This window comes from Urocampus carinirostris, chromosome 10 (assembly GCF_059441175.1).
Source record: "Urocampus carinirostris isolate Australia breed hairy pipefish chromosome 10, RoL_Ucar_1.0, whole genome shotgun sequence".
Taxonomy (NCBI): domain Eukaryota; kingdom Metazoa; phylum Chordata; class Actinopteri; order Syngnathiformes; family Syngnathidae; genus Urocampus; species Urocampus carinirostris.
Window position 1 is genome coordinate 15,685,656 of NC_142358.1, and position 23,217 is coordinate 15,708,872.

Consider the following 23,217-nt stretch of genomic DNA (forward strand, 5'->3'; position numbering starts at 1 on the left):
GACTTTAAAACTGGGATTTGTTATAAACACATTTGATAAAATTCATGAAAATAATTTATTTATTTGGCGATCTATTAAATTATTTGTCATCAGCCCAGCCCACCTGGGCTTTTCTTGTTTTTTTTCTTCGTTTCATTGCCAACAGTATATTGGACAAACCTGTGCCCAGTTTAAACCCTGGTTGGGGCACCCTGTTGGTAGGGGATGTGGCATACCTTAACATGCTGTGCACGTAGAATTCTGTATGTATATTCATAAATTCAAATGAGAACAATTGGATGGGGCTTCAGATCTTTTTTGTCATTGAGTGCTGAGGTATCAGATTTGAGGCTATCGGCAGAAACAAAAACAACACTAGTCAAATAAATACGTTTATCATTGTTTTTTCTCCTGGCCCCTCTGCCATATTTTTTTACCCCAATGTGGCCTGTGACCTAAAAAATGTGTCCCATCCCGCTCCAGGGTTTTACTGTCTGGAAGGGACCTCTGCTAGACCCTCCATTCAGTTCCTGTGCCCGCCTGGTTTCTATTGTGAAGAGGGCACAAGCACCCCTCATGGGTCACCTTGCCCTGCTGGGACAGCAGGACAGCAAGCGGGTCAAACGAGTAGAGCAGCTTGCAAAAGATGCGGCGAAGGACGTTTCTGTCCAGCAGGTAGGTCCACCGGGCAATAAATGAAACAGTTTGTGTTTGAATTTGAAACTAGTCAAAGTCCTTAAAATGATGGCAACAATCTACATGTTGAATTAGAATTACCAGAAGATGGAGCTTATTCTTAGCTCGTTCATTGCCATTGATGTCCATGTCCTTCAATGGCATTTATGAATCAAGGACCATGATGTCAAAAGCGGTCAATGGCAGTGAATAAGTTAATAAATTGTAATTATTTCAGTGTAACATTCAAGTTGTGAATAGCTGTTTTTTCGATCTAAGAGTTATTCTGATTAGCCTTGTGTGTTATTCGGTTAGTCTTGTGAGTTATTCATGTTGAAACGTTTTGCTCTGGATAAGTCTTTTAATCAAACAATTTTTATTTTGTACTTTTTTGTATTTTTATATATTGTAAAATTAAAAAAATGGAATCCAGGAAAATGTTTTTCTTATTTCAGGATTTATTCTAAAACCCCCGCCTTGTAAAATAAAAAAAATAAAAAATATATTTTTACTTGTTTAAACTTTTTAAACATTTCCTAATTCACGCTAAAACACAATTTTAATATACTAATAATTTTAGGCGGCACGGCGGCTGCGTGCACAGCCCCACGGTGCGGAGTTTGCATGTTCTCTCCGTGCCTGCGTGGGTTTCCTACGGGCACTCCGGTTACCTTCCACAGTCAAAAACCCCCCCAAAACCCCATGCATGTCAGGTTCATTGGTCGGTCCAAATTGTCCCTAAGTGTGAATGAGCGAGTGAGTCATTCGTCTCTGTGTGCCCTCTGCCTGGCTGGCAACCTTCTCAGGGTGTCCCCTGCCCACTGCCAGAAGACAGCCGAGATGGGCTCCAGCACCCCCGTGATTCTAGTGTTGAAAATGGATGGATGAATAATGCTTGTATCATTAAGGACCCCACCTACCCACAACACAGACACAGCAACCCTCATTGCAGCGGTACAGAACTCTTTTTACGCCTTTGCTGTCAGACTCTTAAACGGCTGCTGATCAAACAATACACCACAGACACATTCAGCACACTACAGACACTTTAAACTAGACCATACTTGGACTATTCTTGCACTACAGTCATTTTAAACTGTGTTTTATATTATTTTTATTGCCCTGCCTTGCCTTAACTCATCTTGAGTTAATCTTGTATTTTTATCTTTTTAATATTCGTAGTATTCTTTTCTGTATAGATGTGAATAGTTTCATAGTTTTATTGCGCTAGCAACTGTGTGGACAGCAAAGTAAGAATTTCAGAATTATTTTGCTCCTTTTGAATGGATTCTGTGTAATTTTAGACCACTAGACTGATTGAATTGAAATTTAGATTTTTTTTTCGCAAGAACTTCTTTACATAATCTTCAGTTGGATAGTGGTTGTTTATATCAACAGGTTCCACCGCTCCTGGTTTGCTGTGCGCTCGTGGAAGATTTTGTCCTGCTGGAACATTGGAGGAAGTCACTTGTCCTCGGGGGACCTTCACCCTTTACCAAGGGGCAACAAGTTGGTTTTACTCGAGCTTCAATACACCCATGGCATCTATGTGCAACATAAATGCTCCTCCTCCAGGTTCAAAGGACTGCCTCAAATGTCTGGCCGGCTTCTATTGCCCCGAAGGGACACCTGACCCAGTCCCGTGTCCGTCGGGCTCATTCAACCCCTTAGAGGGTCAGGCTGAGCCGGCTGACTGCAGAGAGTGCCATGCGGGCAAGGCCTGCACAAGGGTTGCTTTGACAGCTCCAGATCTGGACTGCATGCAGGGGTGAGCTATTGTGTGAAGTAGTGGTCAGCAATGTGCTGCTCAAGGGCACCAGGTAGCCCATGAAGAGCACCCGAGTAGATCATAGACTGTTGGTTTTCTAGGAAATGTGATTTCTAAAGTATTAAGCCTATTTTAACCCTACCTCTAATAATTACAAAATAGTAACATAGTAACAAAATAGTAATAAAATGAAAAAAAACAATGCTTATAGTCCTACAGGATAACCAGTAACAAAACAAGTAGTTAATATATTTTTCATCAATGTGTATCGCATTCAAAGCTAACATTCAAAAGCTGGGCACATCTTTCTCTACTTGATATTTTTCTTATTTTGTATCAAATTTAATGAAGAAAAAAAACTTCCGAGATTGTCATTTTGCAGTTTGAGTTTTTCAATGTATAATACAAAATGTTATGGTTCCGAAAGGGCACATAATGCATTACCTTTTTGGATTCAGAGTATTTCAAAACCAACTGTATGAAATTAATCAATTTATAAACAAATATAAAATATAATAAAACAAATTATACATTCATGTGATATTTATTCATGAATGCATATGAAAAAGATGGATGGGCCTACATTATTCTATACCTCATCTCATCTCATCTCATTAGCTGTACCGCTTATCCTTATTAGGGTCGCGGGGGGGGGCTGGAGCCCATCCCAGCCATCTCCGGGCATTGGGCAGGGGACACCCTGAACTGGTTGCCAGCCAATCGCAGGGCACACGGGGACAGACAACTCACTCGCTCAGTCACACCTAGGGACAATTCGGATCGGTCAATTCACCTGAAATGCATGTCTTTGAAATGTGGGAGGAAACCGGAGTGCCTGGAGGAAACCCACGCAAGCACGAGGAGAACATACAATCTCCGCACAGTAAGGCCGGTAGCTGGATTTGAACCCACGCAGGAGGTTCCCACGACCTAAGAACTGTGCCGCACACACGCTAACCACGGCGCCGCCATGCTGCCCCTATCTTATACCATAATACACAAATAAAATTATTCTTGAAAACTATATTGGTTATACATTTGCTGGCTAACAATGAGGCTGAGCATCGTTGTCTTTATTTTATAACAATTATATCAATTTTGACTTTTAATCCGTACAATTTCTGTTTTTTGTCGTTGTTGCTGTAATTGCCACAGGTTTGTGTGTCCTCCCGGTTCCTCAAAAGCCAATGCCCCCACCAACGCATGTCCTCCAGGGACACTGAGCAACCGCACGGATCTCACGGATCGCTCACAATGTCAGCAGTGTCTGGCCCGATACGCTTGTCTTCGAGGTTCATTAGTCCTGTTTATTGATCTGAAAAAGCTTGGCCACGTGATTTTATAACTATTTTTGGGATGGACACTCAAAAACACTTTGGTAGAATATAACCCAAGTTAGGTAGAAAAAAAGGGATATTTCTTTTTTTTCTCAGACAACTTTATTTACATTTCTACACTATTGTTTTGTGAGTCCTTTGTGACAAAATGTACCCATTTTTCAAGTTGTCGTAAATAAACAATAAGACTTTTGGGATTTACAAAAAAGAATAGGTTTTGAAATGTTGTTTATAATTAATAATCTTTTTTATCTAGTGACACAATTTTTATATATTTCTTAACAAAAAAGCATTTTGTCTAATTATTTACACTGATTTTTACAAAAAAATACTTTTATTAATAACATTAATCTATTGATTTTATGATGATATGAAAAGATGACATAATTTTTCGGGGATTACATCATTCTTGGAGTATACATTAATGACCAAATTTGGTTTTGTCATTTTATACAAAACACTTAAAAAACATAGATTTGTCTACTATAAAACATCTAGATATTTGAATTGCTTAAAAAAGCTGGATTTATATGTATTTATTTTTTTGTTTGTTTTTGGCGTTTATATTGTTCTTGTTTATGTCAGGAATAAATTTAAAGCTAATTTAATATACAATAATATTATAGGAAAATAAATAAAAAAAATAACCAAGAAGGCTAATAGGAAAACCGCTAATCTGGGTCCCTCCTGTATTTTTTAGGTTACAAAAATTGTTTTTTAAAAATCTGCATCTGAGTAAAGCCTTTCTAATGTATTTTGCAAAAAAATAAAATAATAAAATAAATTATATATATATATATATATATATATATATATATATATATATATATATATATATATATATATATATATATATATATATATATATATATATATATATATATATATATATATATATATATATATATATATATATATATATATATATATATAGAACTCAGAAAAGGCTAGGCTAGTAAATTAGAAAAAAATAGTGCAATTTGGTCACTTGAGTTTCCATATTTTGCTCTTCTTCCTTCTGCTTTGTAGGACTTGTTTCTAATCGCACTATATAACAGAGTGAAATGTAGTGGTCATATACTACAAATTCTTTTTAAGTTTTTTAGTGTACAGTTTGTGGGTGTATATGATCCTGTTTTTAGTGTTGTTAATGCTAAGAAACCCGGGCATATGGGTCTAATTAATCAAAGTTGTAGAACAGTCAAATTTTGACCCAAATTGGGTTATCTTTGAGAAAATATTTTTAGAATGAACAAAATTTGACTAATCCACAGTTACCAGTGACATAGTATATTTGGTCTTTCATTCTTGAAAATCAACTCTTCACATTTGTTTCTAGGAACAGGGGGGATCCACAGACCCCCTCTGTCCTGCTCCGTCGGCCACTTTTGCCCACCTGGCACCAAGTTCCCGACCCAATACAAATGTCCCGTGGGCACTTGGAGTGGTCAGAGCGGATTAGCGTCTGGAAGCGAGTGCCAGGCATGCCCTCAAGGCTGGTACTGTTTAGTGGGATCCGGATCACCGTCGGGCCGATGCAGCTCTGGACATTACTGTCCTGAAGGTACACCATCCTTGCAAGCATGACGAGGGTGATGATGTCATGTGATTTCTGCTCTGAATGTTAAAGTTAAGAAATTTAATAATGCGTGGGAAAACAGAGGGAGTAACGAACACTACCTTTGGTAGCCAAGTGCCTCGTCGCCTAATTACTAACCCACACGAATAGATAAACGAGATTCACACTGTCTCTATGGAGTAAGATCGTGATCATGGCAGAATCAGCGGGGACATAAAAAGTAACCAAAAGTAACACAGTGATTAAAACACTCATTTTCGGACTCGGCCCGCAGCTATCTTTCTCCATCAACTGTTGCATCAGTCAATATTAATTAAATTCAAGGTACTGTTCATGGTCCACGGATTCTTTAATCGCCAGGATTGTTGGGGCACCACATTCTGTGGTGTGTCTTGGCCAAGTACAACCTGGCGGCACCCATCCCTTCTTCAGGCCACTTTTGTGGGTAGGGGTTTGCTCGTCCACAAGAAACTTATCTAACTCACATACAGCATTTTCATCATCGGGTCACAGTTGTTTTTTGGTGTAAAGCGCCAACCAGCTCGCAGGACTTTGACATTTATGGGCATTGGTGTGTGATCTCACTGATACTATATCCTGAATCATTGGGGAAAACTGTTCTGTTCCAATTTTTTTGGAGTACATTGTCCAACATTTATTGTATTACTTGTGGTTTTCATATTTTTGTTGAAAAACAAACTTTGTGGCGAATATATTAGATCCTTTGCTTTTGTGTCAGTTTAAAGGCTCAAAGGCTGTTGTCCGGTAAAGTACTTTGCGTTTCATATAAAAAAAAATTATTGATCATTTCTGTATTTAAATGAAAATAATGAAATTTAAACAAATCAATTAAGTTTCATCCATCCATCCATATACTGTGCAGCTTATCCTTACTAGGGTTGCGGGGTGCTCTAGCCCATCCCAGCTGACTTCGGCAAGTGGGCAGGAGACACCCTGAACTGTTTGCCAGCCAGTCGCAGAGCACACAATGACAGACAACTCACTCATTCACAATTTGCACCGGCCAATTTACCTGACATGTATGATTTTTTCTTTTTAATGTGGGAGGAAACCGGAGTGCCCGGAGGAAAACGCAGGCAATTGGAGAACATGCAAACTCTGAACAGGGAGGCTGCAGTAGATGGAATTGAAACCTGGACCTCCGCACTGTGGGGCTGCGCTCCAACCACCTGGCAGCCATGCCGCCCTTAAAATAAGAAACTGACTAATATTCAAAAGCCATTACAATCAAAGCAGCCTGTGAACTTGCTCTGCCATGTAACTTTAAGCTCTCCCATCCCTTGTGCACATGACATATTGCTAGAGAAGAGACCAATTGTTGCTACTACTTCATGAAAAAAATATATACATGCCAACAGAAGTTACTAACTAAGGAATGGTACACAATAATTGTTGGGCTGACAGTTATCGGACTGATCACTGCTAAATATGACGTCACAGTTTTCGGTCCGACTAGTCACCTTATGCCACACTAAAATGTTCAATCAGCAGACACTACTTGGTCGAAAGATGCCAAGCATTCATGTATAATGATTTTTGTATCACTCCTGCGTATATCTTAATACCAATTGAATTAGTATGGACTAATGCATGAGTTGATTGAGATTTATAGTTGCAGAAACAGTCTCCAAATGAGAGTCCTATTAGCAACACATTGTGTTGCTTTTATTTACAAAACATTTATTTCCATGCTGATTCTGCCAAGATGGTGATCATATTCCATAGGGACAGCGGGACTCTCGTTCATCCATCAGTGTGTGTCACTAATTAGATGACAAGGCATTTCGATATTGGACGGAGTCATAGATATTTCTACCATTTACCAACGCTTTAATGAATTTCTTAACTTTGACATTCAGAGCACTTGGCAGAAATCACATTGCATCAACAGCCGACAATAATTGTTAGAAAGATTACAAGCATTTTTGTATAATTATTTTGGTCGCGATCCTGCATATACGTTGATGCCAATCCAATTATTATTGAGTGCTGCGCTATTTGATTGAGAATAAAGGCTGTGGACACAGTTCTCAAACGAGTGTCTTAACCGCGGCTCAAGGGTTTACTTTTCTGGTCCAGACATTTGCCCCCTGATTCGCGATCCTACTTAACGACAGTGGGAATTTCATTCGACCATTTATGCGCGTTACTAATTAAATGACAAGTCATTTGGCAGACAAGTGTCCTAATCGTGGTATAGGATGACCTTTCTATTCTGGACATTTACCAATTTATTTCTTTAAAATATAAGAAATGAATGTGAATTAGTTCATTGTAAGGCTGTCCAAGTCTGCAGCTTAAAATCTGGTGCATCTGGCATATAGACAAGGTTGAATTTTTTTCCTTAAATAAACATGTGGCTTTAAATCAGGCGCGCCCTGTAGTTCAGAATTTACGGTAGGTAAATCCATGAGTCATTTATAATCATGTAACCTTATTGATGCCTCATCTTCAGGGACTGCATACGGCGCCCAGTTCCCTTGCCCGGCAGGCACATATAGCATCCACATGGGCAACAGGCACATAGATGATTGCCTGCTTTGCCCTGAAGGCTCATTCTGTCTGGAAGGCTCCTCCAAACCTGCCCCTTGCCCCCTGTAAGCGCTGACTGGATCTGAATTAAGTGAGAGATTTGCCAGACTGTCAACCGCACTCACTCATTATGGCTTTCTCCAGCTCTACTTTTCGCCGTTTGAAAGGAGGTCAGACACCGGAGGACTGCTCTCCTTGCCCAGCTGGTTATTTCTGCTCCCACTCATCCACCGTTAACCCCAAAATGTGCGGAGCCGGCAGTTATTCTGTAAGGCAACGTCGCCCACTTTCTACTGTGACTGGTCAAGCGTTCAGATCAGTGAGAACTGGATAGTGTTTGTAGTTTCATCCCTACAGTGCTATTTTATGCTTTTGCATCCTCCACAGTGAGCCGGCTACCATTAGTCACTTCCTATCTGAAGAAGAGGGGAGCAAGTTTTATTATGCAGCCGATCTTGGACAATCTATCTATTAACGTTGGTTTACTTCTTAGTTTTAATAAAAACTACATAACATCAAATACATCACCTTAAAAACATTGCTGACATCACATTTTTATTAACTGTTTTTTTAGGTGATTTATTTATTTATATAATTAACTTATTTTATCTATTTATTGATTATTTTGTAATATATTTTTTTTTAATAATACATATTTATTGTTTATTCTGTATTTTATAGTAATTAGTATTCATTATTTTATTTTATTTTGTATTGTTTCATATTTATTAATATTTTTTCTTAGTCTTTAGTTTATTTTTTTAGAAAAAATGTTTGTTCCAATGCTTTTTTTTGGTCTCATTATTATTATTTTTCTTACTAATACTATCGGGATAGGGTATAAGTATCAATCTGACCTGATCTGGCCTTGAACATCCACTATTATTATTCTTCTTCTTCTTCTTATTATTATCTCATCTCATCTCATCAGCCGTACCGCTTATCCTCATTAGGGTCGCGGGGGGGCTGGAGCCCATCCCAGCCATCTCCGGGCAGTGGGCAGGGGACACCCTGAACTGGTTGCCAGCCAATCGCAGGGCACACAGGGACAGACAACTCACTCGCTCATTCACACCTAGGGACAATTTGGACCGGCCAATTCACCTGAAATGAATGTTTATTATTATTATTATTATTATTATTATTATTATTATTATTATTATTATTATTATTATTATTATTATTATTATTATCATTATTATCATTATTATTATTATTGCTATTATTATTATTATTATTATTATCATTATTGTTGTTGTTATATGGTTTTGATTTTTGATACATAAAAATACTTAAAGGGACATTGTGTTATTTAACGCATTCCGTAAAAACACCAACATGATTTGTATGCAAAAACACATTAACAATCATATAAATACACGATTTTATAAATACTTGAAGGTGAGAAATTTGTATTTATTTGACTGCCATCATGCTGCTACGTGTAGCCCCAAAAAACAAAAACCTCGCGAAAGGATGGCCAAAAAAAGTGAGAAAAAAATAACCAGTTTGGTAATGTTAAATTTAAACTTAAGTACACTCTTAAAATAAGGTGAGAACACATCAATGCCTTTTTATTGAGCATCTTACTGTGTGCCTCCCCCATACTGACGGACATTTTTAACTTAACCGTCTTGCTCAATCTTCCTCCCCAACCTTCTTTATGTGTGTAGGACGAAGGTGCTGCGGAATGTTCTCCGTGCTTGCCAGGCCACTTCTGCAGTAATGAGACCACGAGTGAAGAAACCATGTTGAGCGTGATGGTGTGCCCCCCAGGCTTCCTTTGCTCTCAGGGCTTGGCTCGAGACCCTCGCCGTTTGGCCACCCTTTGCCCTCGTGGCTTCTACTGCCCCGGGGGAAGCATTGTTAGTTAAATCAGTCGTACTATCTGTTACATTTGTAGTGGTGGACCCAAATGCAGGAAAGCCAGAGCCAGGTGCGCTCAGCAAAGGATGATATTTATCGACAAAAACCAGGAACAAATAAAACAAACCAGATTTAAAACAGCTATAAAAATGTCCAAACCTGAAACAAAAAAACAAACCTGACATGTTATAACTAAAGACAGGAGACCTGACCACCAAAGGATGCAGCAGAAAGCTTCAACACCCCTGTCCCGGCAGCGAGGAGAAAGTCCCACGGCTGCTTCATATCTTGTTTTGGCGGCAATGGGAGGGTCAAATGGATGCTTTTCTTCCCTGGCCTGGTTGTGAGAACATCCTGTCCGGGCGATAAGGAGTTCACTCGGCCGCTTCTTGCCCCTTTTCAGCTGAGATGGGCAAGGGCCTTCAGCCGTCCCCCTGTTTCGGCAAAGGAGTGCTTCTGATCTTGCTTCCCCTGTTTTGGGTCCGCCCGCAAAACGTGACATATTCAGTCTTTTTCTTGCAGTTGATGACCTCTCTGGACATTTCCTTGCAGGATCCCAACCCAATACCCTGCCCCAATGGTACCTTCAGTGAAAATCCTGGTCTGAGTGAGCTTAGTGAGTGTGTTCCATGTCCCAAGGGGAGGTACTGCTATTCTGAGCAGCCGGAGGAGCACCCCATTACTACACCTGTGAGACTTGACCCATCTTTCGTTTTTGTTTTTTGTTTACAAGAGTGCGAAACCAGTATCCCACATGCAGAGTGCCCCTTAATGTTCTCTTGGTTACAATCACGATTCAGTGCCATTGGCAAACGTATTTATTTCTTTTTCTAAACATTTTTAACTCCTTCTTGGTTTAGTTTTTGGAACAATCAAAGTGGGAATTGTCTTTTTTATTGTTAATGGGTCTTCAATTTTTACAGCAATGCCTGTGCTCTAAACACAAAAGACCATGGCGATGTCCTGAAATATGTATGATGCCTTTCCAGAGAAATTAGTCCATTATCTTGCCAACATTCATAAAATACCTAACAGGAGCAAGCTGGGAAGTTTGACAGTACTTCATTCACTATTTGCACATCCTCAATATACAGGTATTACAACTTTTACACCCACAAATACTTTCCTTAATTTAAACAGTGTGAGATAGCTATCAAAAACGATGCACCTCTTTCTTTATTATTGGCATCAATGGCTGGTTGCTGAAGCTTCCTTGAATCCTCGAGGAAAGAAAACAAGCAAATGTAATATTGTCCATTATCGCAACAACCACCCATGATAACAACATATTGTCACATTGGTTCCTCTCTTCTCCAACCTACAGCCACTCTTAAAGCTCAGACTTATCTAGCAATCATTCGCATGACCTGCGATCCCCCAGCATCAACCCACCCCTGATTTCATCTGATTCCGATCCCTCCTTCCGAAGATGGCAACATTTGACAGGGAAATGCAAAGATAATCGGTGCCTTCTTTGTGGTGAAGAAGAAGAATTGCCTGAACATCCCTGGCTTTGGTGCTGTGCATTCCAGAATGCCCATTACCAACGCCGACTGGGATTCTCCTGCGTTGAACAAAGAAGCGTCCGACATGGGAGTCTAGCGCTACTGAGAATTATCCTCAGGTGTCTTTAGTAACTAACAACAACAACAACATCATCAACAACAACACACAATTAAACATCCTTGTTGCAATCTGGCCTGTTCTCTACAGACTGGTTTCCTTAATTGTCTTAGTAATCATTGAATGCTTGGATGATTCGAAAACAACGATGTGAACAACTCGAAAAAGAACGTAAAACAGCAAAAAGCATGGCGTCAGGTGTGCGGTGGCACGGTGCCGTTGACAACACCAAATTCCCCACGAGGTTGGCGCCCGGCTTAAATTGTGACACATGGACGTGAGTTAGTTAATTTTTATGGCTGTTTAAGCCTATGGCTTAAAATACAGGGCGTTTTTTTCAAAGACCACATTTTTTAAATTAAATTTGAGTTTTTAATCAGGTGGGCTCTACAGTCTAGAATTGACGGTAATAGTATAGTATTAATTAATTAATTAATTTAAGTTTCAAAGAGCAGCGTGCTTTAAGATTTTTTTCAATGAAAAAAGTATGGCTTAGCACAGAAAAAGTTGTTCCAACTATATAAGAGATCAGGTTCACTATCAATGTTCCCTCTAATTTTCTACGGGTCTGAGCGTTCACACAAAGTCGGTGAGCAACGCTTGAAACAACAGTGAGCAACCACAATCCCAAATGTGGCAAGATAATTAATTATCAAACATGTACAAGATTTGACATCAAGTTACATTTTGCTGAGTTTCCGGCAATGCAAAATAATTTTTCCCTTTTGAATGAATTGACTCATGTACTATTGCAAAGGTTGTACGGCCTACAAACGTCGTTTGTTCTTACAATTCTTTCACAAGATATCCATTTCTTTTTTTTCCTGATATATTTTGTCGCATAATATTAACATTTTTGGGGGCTTATTTATTAGGTTGCAAGATACAGAACTGTACTTAGTCACATTTTTTTGTGGAAATACAATGTTGGCAACAAGATTCACTTGATACAATTGGAAATTATTTGAATGCAACACAAACCTTTTCTTCTTTTTTCCGTGTTTTACTTCTACTTTTTTTTAAATTGCTTTAAAAAAAGTCTCATTGTGTTTATTTTTTTCCGAGCTGTTACTTTTTTCTTTTTGTTCAGCATTTACTTTTTTTCCTACGTTTCTTTCTTTTCTTTTTTCTGGCTTTTTTTCTGAATTTTTCCTTCTTTTTTTCTCTTCCTTTTGTTTCTTTTTTTCCCAGCTTTTCACTACTTTTTCATTTTTGTATTTTTTTTCTTTTTTGTTCTATTCCGCCCTTCTTTTAAGTCATTTTGTGAATAGTTTTACATAGTATGTGGTTATGTTGGGATTAAAGAAGCAAAAACAACCCAAAGAGCCGTTTAGGACCCAAAAGAGCCGGTTCCTTTTAGTCAGCCGAGCCGAAGAAGCTGGTTCTCGACAAACTCTACGAACTTTACTTTTCAACTTCGTTCGACATTGACTTCAAAATACCGCATTTAGGACACAACGTCAGGGAAACCCGTGTATTTTTACCTCTATGCACTGTAACTTTGACCTAAGTCGCTTCTTAATTAGTAATTTTGAGCCCTCATTTTTGTGCGCTGGCTAGATTTTCTTGTGCGCTGAGAATGTGTGAGCAGTGCGCAATTGCGCACACGCGCAGTTTAGAGGGAACACTGTTCACTATATTGTGTCACAATCCCATGTCTTTTACCCACATAGTGCCTTCTAGATTAATAGATCTTGTTTCTCAATTTCTTCATGAACCTTCTCCTATATTGCAGACTGGCCTTTGCCCTGATGGCTATTTTTGTCCTACTGGTACCGGATACTTGTATTCCTACCCCTGTCTAGCTGGACAATACAGGAGCTCTGCATCTGGTCACAGTGGAGATGCATGTGTTTCATGCCCGGCCAGGCACTATTGTGACACAGCAGGAGTACATACACCTTCTATCTGCCCTCAAGTAGGAATACACAATTGTTTTATAGACTGATACAGTGCATTTAGCTTACCTTTATTCACTGTTGGGGCGAACTTGTTGGAACTCTTTTACTTTTCTTGGTAACAGGAACTGTAACGCGTTATTAATACAATTTGGTAATTCTACCGTCATCTTATAAACTGTACATCATGAATTATCATGTCCTCTAGATGCTGATTACATCAATCACGTTGTGTACATCCTCTCTCGTTTAGCAATTAAAATGATCATGTTTATATTTCCCTACAGAGTACAACGTAATACAGCTACCCGTGGTGCTGTCTGAGTACAAGAATGCTAAATTTCTCTCATGGGGATTTTCTCTTGCCTGTATATATACCTGTACTTGCATCTAAGCTAAATTTACAATTTTAAAATAACATAACTAAGTCAGCTGATATGGGCATATTTAGTTGGAGTCACAAGTAGTGAATTGTAGGCAGCGAGTGGGTTGGGGGTCTTATTACTGGAACAACAAACTAAATCAATGAGCACAGAATTTACACTAAAAGTGTGCTGAATTTTCTACATATTTTTATTCGTACAATTATTTTTGCAATACAGATGTTCGGAGTGGGAAAAAAATAATCTTAGAAAGTACCCAGAAATTAAATCTTCAAGGGGTTTGAAGCCCACGACATAATTGATATTGAGTGTCTCGGCTAAGTGTTAGTTTGTAAGTTCTCAAGCCCAGAAATATGAAGGGTTCACTACTTCTAAAAATTATATTCCATATATTTTATTATGTGGGTATTTAAAGCAGTTTTAGGGGATAGGCTTCTATGCAAGTAAACAGGATATTGTAATTTGTAACCAAATTGCTACTTTCAGAGTAACGTGCTACATTTTTGTGTCAGTGATTTGGGGGTGTAACTCAAGTATTGTTTTAGATGAAGTAACTAGTAACTGTAACTAATTATTTTTTTTCAATAAAGTGCCCAACAATACATTTGTTGCAACCTATTTATCATTGTTTTAGGGTTTTTATTGTCCTGAAGGATCGTCCTCTGCCCAAACCTGTCCCGAGGGAAGCTACGGCTCTCGCTCAGCTCTTAAAGATAAATCTGAGTGTTCCTTTTGTGGTGCTGGTTGGCACTGCAGTGGTGTGGGCCTGGGAGAGCCCACTGGCCTTTGCAAAGGTGGATTCTACTGCAGAGAGGGAGCTAAGACTGCGGTATGGAACAATAGTGTTGTAACATTTTTACAAGGAAGTAAATCCTCACAATAAATCTTGTTTCAGTTTGATTATATTCCCTATAACAATTCTTATTATCATTTTTATGCAGTTTACATTTATTTTGTGTTTTCTTTTAGACTCCAGCTGAAGGAAAGACAGGCGGTTTGTGTCCTGCAGGAAGTTACTGCCCACCAGGTTCCCCCTCACCCATTCCATGCCCCCCTGGCTCATTCAGCAACAGCTCTGGTCTCGCCAGTTCTCAAGATTGCACCAGTTGTCCACCAGGGTAACATCTACTTTAGAGATTGTATAAATATAATTTTCATTAGCAGAACCTTCTGTTATTTTCAGATATGTTATATACTTTTTTCTCAATTTCAAAAAATACAATTTTTACCCCATTGGTAATTATTAGTGGATTTTTTTCTCAGTTTTCTACTTTTGAGGGACATTTATATTGTCTTTATCCATTCATCCATCCATTTTCTGCACCGCTTATCCTCAGTATGGTCTCGGGGGTGCTGGAGCCCATCCCAGCTGTCGTGGGGCAGTAAGCAGGTGACACCCTGAACTGGTTGCCAGCTAGTTGCAGGGAACACAGAGACAAACAACTCACTTGCTCAATCATACCTAGGGACAATTTGAACCAGCCAATTAACCTGACATGCATGTTTATTGGAATCTGGGAGGAAACCAGAGTGCCTGGGAGAAACTCACACAAGCACAGTGAGAACATGAAAACTCAAAGGAAGGCTGGTAGCTGGATTTGAGCCCATGACCTCAGAACTATGCCGACATTGAATGTATAGCCCTATAATTTGTATTTGGCTCCACTAATGTATTGTAATTTGGTTTGATTAAAGGATACTCCTTTCTTAAATCATTCAAAAAACATGAAAACATATTTGATACAACATGTTACATTTAAAATAAACATAATTGCCTCCCAATGGGGAAATTGTCTTATTTTTAGTACAGGTCTCAGATTAAAACCACTCTTCTTTTTTTTATTTCTTTTTCACTTTTCTTATTCCAAGGTTGTACTGTTTAGGTTCCAACAACACCTCCCCATCGGGTATCTGCTCGCCTGGATTTTACTGCCCCGGCAATTCATCTTCTCCTCTCCAGCATGAAGCAGAGCAGGGTCACTACACATTAGAAGGAGCAGTCAGGCCCGAGCCATGTCCTCTTGGAACTTTTCAGCCAGTATGAAGAAAAAGCATGGATGCTAATGAGGACAATATAATATTGATTTATTAAAATGTATGTATTTATTTCTTTTTTCAAGCTTCGAGGTGCACAATCGTGTGTGCCGTGTCAAAGAGGTCGACTGTGCAACCAGACAGGCTTGTCTCAGCCACCACTGTGCCCCAAAGGATACTACTGTCCTCCAGCATCTTCTTTTCCACAGCCCTGTCCCATAGTAAATTTAGCCTTGTATATGTACTATTAATACAAATTGTGTTCATTACACTCCCCTGTTTATATACCAGGTGAGTGGTAGTTGTATAATAAAATCTTACGAACATTCTTTTTTTTTTATCGACTTGTGCAACTAAGTTAAGCAGACACTCAAAGTAGGGAGAAAATACAAAAAAAATTCAACTTGCAAGAACAGGAGAAGACTATACAAAAACCCGTCACAATGCAGAATCACAAATCTGTTCCAAAAGCCCTCCTCTGATCCCTATATTTTGTCTTAAATATCTTAGGTTACAAAAAGCAGAACAACTGACAATGATGTAAGCACTGCATAATAGGCAAAATAATCAGCAAAAGTGAAGTGTTATATTTAAAATAATAAACTGGCATGATTTCACCTTTGTGGGTGTCCATTATTAAAAACAGAATTGTATTTATAGCAACCATATAGATTAAGTTGTTTTTTTTTTCTTTCCCTTTGAAGACGATTCAAAAAGAATAAAAAAGCTACTTATAATTGTTTTAAAAATGTCATAGTGCTGTTTTTAAATATCGACATAGGCAAATAACTAAACATATAAAATATATGTTCTCAAATCAAACAAATCGTTGTTCAAAAGCTGACGTAATAGAAAAGTCAATAGGCTTTCTTTAAAAAAAGAAAAAAAAAAGAGAAAAAAATGTGATTTGTTAAAGAGGTAGAATTGACATCACTAGGAAGGGAAAAAAACATTTGATTTTTATGTGTGTGACATTTTAAAAAACGTTTTGGGTGTTTTGTTTTTAATATAAAAAATTCATCCCATTTTTGTGTGTATGATTCACTTTTCAAAGCCTGGTCTTAATTTTTTTCCCATTTAATGTATTTAATTAATCACAATGCTTTGGTGTGAGCCTCAATATTTTAAAGCATGTTTTAGTGTATTTTTTTTTGTAAAGTTTTCATTTTTTGTTAAGTCATTTATTTTCTTTCTGTCATTAACAAAGTCATAAAAAAAAACTAAAACATTGCAAAATTGGGAATTAAATTAATGCATTGAAAATTAAATGTGTCAAGGTTAAAACTTGAGATTGTATTAGGATGAAGAAAAAAAACACACTCTGAATCGGAGAGTTAGGTTTTGATAGCGCTTCCTTTAGAGGTGCGTGTTTGCAGGATCGGCTCAGGGAGGAACCACGCCCCACGAGGCTCATTTATTGGAAAACACAAAAATGGAACACATCTGATTGGTTTAAACAAGATTATATGAACACAGGAAACGAATGTGATTGGTTTAGACAGGAATCACATGTTTAAATGCAGTGTCTAATGTTGGTCTTTAGACAGCGTGCGAGTATTAAAAATGAGCAATAAGGATAGTGAAACTTTGTAAACACAATGTGTCTCTGTAATTTCAGGGAGGCATGCTCTCAAGCAGATTTGGAATGTGGGAGGGAAGCTCTCGAGCGAATGCCAGGTTGATTAATAGTTAGCAGGCCCCAAGAGGGATGAGGAGTAGCCTGAGAAACTGTTAGTGGCCTCTTAAGTTTTAGATTTTTAATTAAAGACACATTTTTTGGTGCTTGGGAACTTATTGTTTTGACCTTGAAAGTGCTTGCCTCTGAACACCACTCGAAATCGTAAAACCACACAATTATTGGGTATACTATAAAAATAAAAACGTATAAAGATATAAGAGTGCAAACGTATAAGAGTATATAACAATAAAATAATATAAAAGGCACATTTAAAACATAATTTCCCCTTACAAAATGGTTATTGAGAATGTTTCCCTACATTTTTTAACTACAACCTGCAATGAACTTTTTTACTTTGTAGGATATGGTAGAAGTAAATACATTGTAATTATTAGGTCACAAAGTATAATCTGAGCAGATGTGTGTAGACGTTTTAATGTACATACGTGTATAGTGAGTGAAATCAATAATTTTATCAAATACGTGTCATAATCCTAGGGATGGTTTTCCAATGTTCCTGGCACTGAAGATGCCCAGCATTGTCGACCTTGTGAAGCAGGCTGGTTTTGCAGTAAAGCTGGCCTCTCGGAACCAGAGGGCCCCTGCCAACCTGGCCATTACTGCACATCGGCGGCATCTACGGCCTCTCCAGTAAGACGTTAAAAGTACTTACTATATGATGATTTGTTATTATTATGTGGTCAATTCCAAATGGTATTTAACGTTAGATGGTACAAATATGAGTCAAAGTTAGGGATCTAAAGTAATATGGCTGACAGTTTATATAGACTACCCTTAATTCCGGAGTGCAAGCAACTACCTTTTTACTACATGATTGACATAGTGGCTTTAATTATCGCTAATTACCTTTTTTTGTGGTGGCACAAAAGAAAATGGCGAGACATCTACCCCTAACTACATTAGGTGGTGACATCTCGAAACATTTATGACTCCCTACGAGAAAAATTAGTCCATGTTTTTGTCAACACTGTTCAAATACTATATAACAGGAGCAAAATGAAAGGTTTCACTGTACTTCATTAAATATTTAGAACCTAATCTCATTACTCCAATTTATTCAGTAACAAACAAGGTCCTCAATGTATACATCTGGATTGAACAAAAGAGTAAGTTATCTAACAAAAATGCTACGCTTCTCTTTCTGTATCATTTGGGTTAATGCCATGTCACTGAAGTTTCGTTCAATCTTCAAAGAACTATAAGCAAATACAATTTGGTCCATCACCTTGGCAACAACCAATGACAATGCATCCGTTTTACAATCTGGCACTATTCTCCACAATATGATTTCCCAGTCGTGTAGAAATATAGGGCTCACATTTCATACAAAATAGCCCTCATCCACATTTTTTCCCTCTCTCAGGTGGCAATGGACTCCGGAGGTGTGTGTCCTGCAGGGTTTTTCTGTCCCAGAGGGACCAAACACCCTAAACAGCACCCATGTCCCATTGGAACTTGGAGTAACATAATGGGGGCCCAAAATTCTTCTGACTGCTTACCCTGCCCACCTGGACTATACTGTAACTCAACTGGAATGACAGAGCCTTCAGGGACATGTGACACAGGTGGGGAATTCACTTTAGTCTTTCACTTTAGTTTGCATTAATTAATGCCTGATTGTGTTAAAAAAAACGTTCAACAAAAAGTAATCAATACAGAGTTGAGTAATAAACAATAATTATAGTAAGTGATTTTTTTAATCATCATTTGCATGGTTGTGCCACAACATTTGTTTCAAGAAGGAGATCATGTTTTTTGGATTTGCACAAGGTGTAAAATATGACAAGGAATTGTTCAAATGGAACTGTAGGAAAACAATAAACCCACGGAGATATAAACATTTATATTTATTGATTGAGACAAGTTACTTTTTAGTGAATATGTTGCTCAGTAAACTCTAGAAACATTTGTTTCTTAAACTTAAAAAAAAAAAAAATTAAGAGTGGACCCATGATTCAAACACCTTAAAAAAGTGTGTTGTTCTGCTCGTAAAATTGTACAACACCAAATATCTGGTGTTGTAATACAAGCCAGACATTTTGTTTAAGTCAAAATTTGTTTACATTCCCTGCAAAAAAGTGGGCTTTTCTTTCAGACAAACTAAACAAAATGCCTGTGTTTCAAAAATAAATGCCCTACAAATTGGCCCCATGGTTAACTTTGCTTTAAAGGCACACTGTGTATTATTAAGCACCTCCCAGTGGTAAATAAAATATCATTCATTAAAAAAAAACATTATTGATTTGAATAAGCAAAAATACATGAAATAGCTGACAAATTTGCTTTCATTAAAATTACTTGTAGGTTAATATATTTACATTTATTTCACATAACAAAATATGTTCACTGTTTTGCTACTACAGGTACCAAAAAATCTCAAAGAAGCTGGGCAAAGAAGTCTTTGTGGTTTGTATTCTTCCATGTATGTCTAAGCCAGGAGTGTCAAACTCATTTTAACTCGGGGGGCCACACGATAGAACAAACGTTCTCTCAGGGGCCGGCCTATTAGATTAGAGAGAAAGAAAAAAAGGGAGAAATAAATAAAAGAAAGTGAAGCAGAGAAAAGTAGAGGGAGTAGGAAAAAGAAAGAGAGAAAGGGAGAAGAGTTAGCGAGAAAAGAGCGAGAGAGTGTGAGAAACAAAAGAGACAAAAAAATAAATAGGGAGAAAGGGGGAAAGAAAGAGAGAGAAAAAAAGAAATCCAAAGATATATAGAAAGAGAAAAAGAGAGAAGGGGAGAAATAGGAGGAGACAAAGAGGGAGGGGTATGAAGAGAGAAGGGGAGAGGAAGAGAGAGCAAAAGAAGGTGAAAAGACACAGACAGAAAAAGAGACTGAGTAACAAAGAAAGAGAAAAAGAGAGACAGAGAGAGTGAAAGAGAGGGAGATATAGAGTGAGAGAAGAAAGGAGGAAGAGATAGAGAGAGAGAGACAGATATAAAAGTACAGCGTTTTTTAGAGGCATCTGGCTTTGGCATCATCAAGTGGACATATTTCAACCTGCAGCTCGTTTTTCTCTTTCGCTTCTCTTGAGTGTTGTCTTGCGGGCCAGATTCAATACCTTAGGGGGCCTGACATGGCCTGCAGGCCGCTTGTTTGACACCCCCGGTCTAAGCACACATTACTACACATTACTGCGACATCAGTGCTCAAATATTATACAATGTCCCTTTAAATAACTATTTATTGAAAAACACATGCGGAGCAGTGTACAATGCTTAAACACAAATAACTGATTGTTTTGAAAGCAAATTCAACATTTATTATTTGTGCGAAAACTTTTCACAGCTGGTGACCAGGTTGCTTGTATGTCAAAAAACTTGATATAGCATTTTCTCCCATTGTTGTAAGAATGAATTTATTTACAACTTGCAAATCTTAAAATCTGAATCTTTGAAATGATACCACATTCAACATAGTTAAATGATACAATAATTCTCAAAGTCCACAGTTAAAACAAATCAAGTGTAATTAAATGTTCTCTTGTAATTTACTTTTATTGGCCAATAAAACTAATTGGCGGGGCCTTTTATACATTCACCTTGTTTTAAGATGTTAAAGTGGCCAATAAAGACTAAACAATGTGTGTGAGTGTTTTTTTTAAATCCCTAATCCTCCACACTTTTTTTCTTAGGCTTTTATTGTTTTAGCGGAGCACAAACTCCAAAGCCTTTCGATGGTTCGACAGGGGACATTTGTCCTCTTGGAAATTTCTGCCTTAAGGGTTCATCCTCTCCAACTCCCTGTCCTGATGGGACCTATACAAGCACAACAGGTAGTAAAAAAGTCCGGTAAATATCAGAATGTGATTTTCAATTATTTTTGTGTTTGAAGGTGCGGTGGTGTGCCAAGATTGCCCCCCAGGGAGCTATTGTCTTTCAGGGAAGGGCCTTCAACCGTGCCCGTCGGGTCACTATTGTTTTTCAGGGGGTATTGAGGGCATCCTTCCTTGCCCCCCTGGCACGCATAACCCTCATTTGGGCGTCAGCCAACTGGAGCAGTGCCTCATTTGTCCAGCAGGTAGAAGCATTGTCTCATTTAACTGAAACAGCACTTCTCATTCAAATCTTATGGAAGGCCAATCCTGCCATATGTAAAAGTAAATGTATACATTTATAAACACCTAAAAATATATGCTGTGTAAATAAATGAACACATACCGGTAAGTAAATCACATTATATCTAAATTCAAGAAATACATGGAATTGAATAAATTTTCTGTGCATTTTGTCATTAACAAGCAAAATGGACTGGCGTTGCCGGACCGAATGAAGATTGGATTTGGATGCTTGGTCTGATGGGTGGTTGGGAGGTACAAGACTCAATTTGGCCACCAAAGTGTGATGAGACCTTATGATCACTTGAAAGCAGATATTCATTATTTTGTTTTAGGTGTGCCTTGAGACAAAACCTAGCTAAAGACACTTACATTTTCACAAAAATCGGTTCAGCCATTAAGGAACCCATAGTTCACATACAAACACAAACATCCATTAATATGTATATATATATTTAAGGTAGTTTAGATATTTATTTCTGTATCTATGTTTTTTTTAAATTTTGGCCTGTAGAAGGATGGGCACCCCCAGGCTGTACTTGCCCAAGACACACCACAGGAAATGGTGCCCCTACAACCCTAGTGGTTAAGGGATCAAACCAACCAACCAACCAACCAACCAACCAACCAACCAACCAACCAACCAACCAACCCACTAACCAACCAACCAACCAACCAACCAACCAACCAACCAACCAACCAACCAACCAACCAACCAACCAACCAACCAACCAACCAACCAACCAACCAACCAACCAACCAACCAACCAATCAACCAACCAACCAACCAACCAACCAACCAACCAACCAACCAACCAAACATTCAACCAACCAACCAAACAACCATTTTGTTGGGTATTTTGTCATGTATTTTGTCATGAATTCTACCTTGTATTTTGTTGTGTATATTGTCATTGATTTTGTTGGGTATTTTGTTGTATTTTTTGTCTTTCACCAATAGGTGAAAAGCTTAGTAAGTTTGACCTGTGCCCTCATTTGAATAACATTTTATTTTGACAGAATACAAGACAAAAATACACAACAAAATACTCGACAAAATATACGACAGAATATACGACAGAATACACGACAAAATACACGACGGAATACATGAAAAAATGTATGACAAAGTACACGACCGATTACATGAAAAGATAAATGACAAATACATGACATAATACACAATGAAATACACCACAAAATACACCACACAATACACAATACAATACAGCACAAAATACACCACGGAATATATGGTGAAATAGGCGATAAAAATACACAGCTAAATACACAGCATGGCCTAATACATGACAAAATGGGTGGAAATCTTTTCCATTTTCACTCTCTCCTTCATCTAAATAACAGTTTGGAATACACTACAAAATACATGAAAGACCAAATACGCAACAAAACAAATACTGAAATAAACAAATGACAATAAAGGCAAAAATATAAATGAATTGCATGTCCTGTATGTCTTACATTTAGATATCATGTGTTTTATCAATGCGTTCATTTATTTATATGGCATTAATTTGCTGGTCTTTATTTATTTCAACATTCATTTCTACATAGGGCATATTTGTCATCTATATATAATAATGAGTACAGACATTCTGTATGTACTTTGCATTCAGGATTCTACTGTGAGGACTGGGGACTTTCTGATCCTTCCGGTCCCTGCCAGGCTGGCTATTACTGCGTTGCAGGTAGTTCAACTTTAGCAACATCATATTCTGCTTCCAACTAACTGGATGCCATTTTATAA

At 38.0% G+C, this 23,217-nt stretch overlaps 1 protein-coding gene across 1 annotated transcript in view; it reads left to right on the top strand.

The window, feature by feature from the left end:
• The window catches only part of LOC148357910 (uncharacterized), a 149,155-nt gene that overhangs the window by 1,448 nt on the left and 124,490 nt on the right, over positions 1–23,217 (top strand). The window contains 19 exon segments of the mRNA XM_088345819.1: positions 463–654; positions 2,053–2,163; positions 2,230–2,422; positions 3,578–3,714; positions 5,099–5,323; positions 7,815–7,956; positions 8,036–8,159; positions 9,565–9,756; positions 10,310–10,447; positions 13,116–13,298; positions 14,296–14,490; positions 14,631–14,779; positions 15,531–15,699; positions 15,782–15,916; positions 17,872–18,024; positions 18,758–18,959; positions 21,027–21,167; positions 21,227–21,412; positions 23,087–23,158. Coding sequence (XP_088201945.1) covers positions 463–654; positions 2,053–2,163; positions 2,230–2,422; positions 3,578–3,714; positions 5,099–5,323; positions 7,815–7,956; positions 8,036–8,159; positions 9,565–9,756; positions 10,310–10,447; positions 13,116–13,298; positions 14,296–14,490; positions 14,631–14,779; positions 15,531–15,699; positions 15,782–15,916; positions 17,872–18,024; positions 18,758–18,959; positions 21,027–21,167; positions 21,227–21,412; positions 23,087–23,158 — 3,039 coding nt within the window.